Source organism: Echinops telfairi, unplaced genomic scaffold (assembly GCF_000313985.2).
Source record: "Echinops telfairi isolate 266 unplaced genomic scaffold, ASM31398v2 ScPeMD7_3;HRSCAF=10, whole genome shotgun sequence".
In the NCBI taxonomy this organism is placed as follows: domain Eukaryota; kingdom Metazoa; phylum Chordata; class Mammalia; order Afrosoricida; family Tenrecidae; genus Echinops; species Echinops telfairi.
Window position 1 is genome coordinate 58078219 of NW_022103899.1, and position 2832 is coordinate 58081050.

The 2832-nt window shown below is 60.9% G+C and overlaps 1 protein-coding gene across 1 annotated transcript in view; it reads right to left on the bottom strand.

The window, feature by feature from the left end:
* Window positions 1-314, bottom strand: part of NPPC (natriuretic peptide C) — a 4563-nt gene extending 4249 nt beyond the window's left edge. The window contains exon 1 of the mRNA XM_004701675.2: window positions 225-314. Within this exon, the coding sequence (XP_004701732.1) occupies window positions 225-314 (90 nt within the window). The remainder of the gene's footprint in view (window positions 1-224) is intronic.
* Window positions 315-2832: the final 2518 nt, after the last annotated feature.

Sequence of the window (2832 nt, forward strand, 5' to 3'; positions counted from 1 at the left end):
CCCCGCCGCCCTCTGCCCGCCGACCGACCACCCTGGGGCTCGGGATGTGCCTCTGCCAAAGTCTCCGGGCCGAGCCTCGGCTTCGAGGGCTCCCGGCTCTCAGGGCGCACAGCTCGGAGCACCGGGTCGCCTTCTCCAGAGCCCCTGCTCGCCACCTCCTGCGGACCCCGCACCCCCACTCCCCCTGGCCCGCGCAGCGCCGCCGTCCCCGCCACCGCACCCACCTTAGGCTGCGCCCCGGGCTTGGCTTGGGAGGGTCGCAGCGAGAGCAGCGTGAGCAGGAGGGCGCAGGCCAGCAGCCGGGAGAGGTGCATGGTGTCCGCGAGTCGAGGGCGCGGAGCGGCGGGCGGCGGGCCGGGCTGCGGGCGGGCGCTGGTCCCAGGGCTGCGCGACGCGGGCTAGGTGCGCTCTGAGCTCGCGGCTGCGCTCCCGCCTTTATAATCCAACCTGCCGCTGATGTCATCCGCCCGCCCACCCGGCTGCCCCGGCCAATGGCACGGGCCACACGGCCTCGCCGGGGCCAGGAGGGGGCCGCGGGGCTCCCTCTCCGCCGCCACCCGCGCCCGCACCCGCGCCCCAGGGACCCTGCCCCCGTGGGCTAGCCCCGGGCCGCGTGGCCCCGGCGTGGCCAGCCCTGTGCGCCTTGGCCGGCGCCTACACTCTCGCCTCGACACCCGCGCCCCGCGAGAGACCAGTGTAACCCCCCCGCCCTCCCCTTCTCCCCTCTCCTCCCGCCTTGCAGGTACCAGGGCAGGCTCAGAGGGGCTTGAGTCACTTGCCCAAAGCCCCACAAGTAGAAAGTTGGTGGAGCCCGGAATCCACCAGACTGCCTGGTTGCCAAACTTGTCCCTGGGCACCTGATGGGCGCGGGCGGGGTCTTTGGCGCCGCCTCTCGCTGGCTGCTCCAGGCGAAGCGACGCCGTGGGTGGGCAGGAGAGTGCCAGCCCGAGACCCCGCAGACTAGAGCGGGCTTTGCCCTGGTCCGCAGCGCAGTGCGCCAGTCCTCTGCGAGGCAAGGAGGGTGCAAATCTCTCTCTCTCTCTCTCCTGTGAGCAATGTACCATGCATGTCTGGCCTCTGTGCGACATGGCTGGAGGTCACCTTTGGGCTCTTGTCTATAGAGAGGCCACATGGTGACTGTCAGGACCCAACCACAGTTCCTTACAGCTCATGACTCCATGCTCCCAGGGTGCAAGGCCACTTGGGCCCCCTGGGGTCTCCCTGGTGGACTGCAGAACTGATTCCTGGTACTCCAAGGGAGATACGCTTATCTATCTATCGCCATACCGCTTCTGAGCAAGACTCAGGTAGGAGAGGGAAGAAAAATGCAGTTGTTGGAGCCTGATGGCAGTGCCCAGGTCTGAGGACCACTCATGGGACTCCAGGCCAGGGCTCACTTTATGAGGGAGAGGAAGCTTCTCATCACTGCCCCCTACCTCCGCCTCATGCTCAGCTCCTTGTACCCTGGATGGAAAACTCCAGACCCGGGTACTCTTGACCCCTCTGTTTAGCAGACAACACCCATGTGCATGGGCCCTTGGTTACAGATGCAGAGTCCCAGGTCTCCAGGGCGAGCCAAGCACCAACAGGACATCCCGGGTGGCTCCTGCAGCGTTGACCCATTACCTCCAGGTCGACTGTCCTGATCGCCTTCCCACCTTAACACCTGCGGGTGGCAGCACTTTTCGATTGGAGGAGAAAGGAAAGGGCCCTGTGGAGGAGAGGGAGGTTGAGGTGCAGCAACATCACCTCTCCAACTCCACTGACACCGGCCTAGAGGGCCCAGCCAGCCCACCGAATTGTCTCCTTTGCACTCATACCGAAAGCCAGAACACTGCCCGGGGCCTGCACCATCCTCGCCATCAGTTCTCAGGGTTGAACACAGTTGCAGCCATTGTGTCAATCCATCTTGTGATGGGCCTTCCCCTTCTTCCCTGCCCCTCCACTCTACCAAGCGTCCTGTCCTGCTCCAGGGACTGGTCTCTCCCTACAACATGTTCCACGTGTGTGAGACAAAGTCTCGCCCTCCTTACCGCTAAGGAGCCTCCTGGCTGTACTTCTTCCGAGGCAGACCTGTTTGTTCTTTTGGCAGTCCGTGGTCCTTTCTATAGTCTTCACTGGCATCCCCATTTAACTTCATCGATTCTTCTTCGGGTTCTCTTCTTGATTCAATGTCCAGCGTTCACAGGCATATGAGGCAATGGAGAATACCATGGCTTGGGTCAGGTGCAACTTAGTCCTCCATGTCACATCCTTGTTTTTCAACATTTTAAAGAGGTCTTGTGCAGCAGATTTGCCCAAAGCCATGCATTGTTTGATCCCTTGACTGCTGCTTCCATGAGCTTCAATGGTGGATCCAAGCAAGATAAAACCCTTGACCACTTCAACCTTTTCTCCACTTATCATGCTGTGACCTGTTGGTCCTGTGGTGAGGTGTTTGGTCTTCTTGACGTTGAGTTGCAATCCATACTGGAGGCTGCAAAACTTGACCTTCATTACCAAGCGCTTTAAGACCTCCTCATTTTCAACGTATGAGGTTGCATCATCTGCATATCCGAGGTTGTTAATAAGTCTTCCTCCAATCCGGATGCCACCTTGTTCTTCATGTCCTCCAGCATCCCTGGTTATTTGCTTACTGAGTTTCGAGGCCAGTTCAAACACCTGACCTAGTTCCAGAGCGGGAGGACCAGTACCCTGGACACCACCTTCCCTCCCAGGAAGAGGAATTACCTGTTGTACCCCCACTTCTGGCCCCTGGGCTGTGGCCATTGGTTACCTGGAGCTGGGACCCCTATGGCTAGCTAGGGAGCAGTTCCGCTTGGCTGGCCTGGG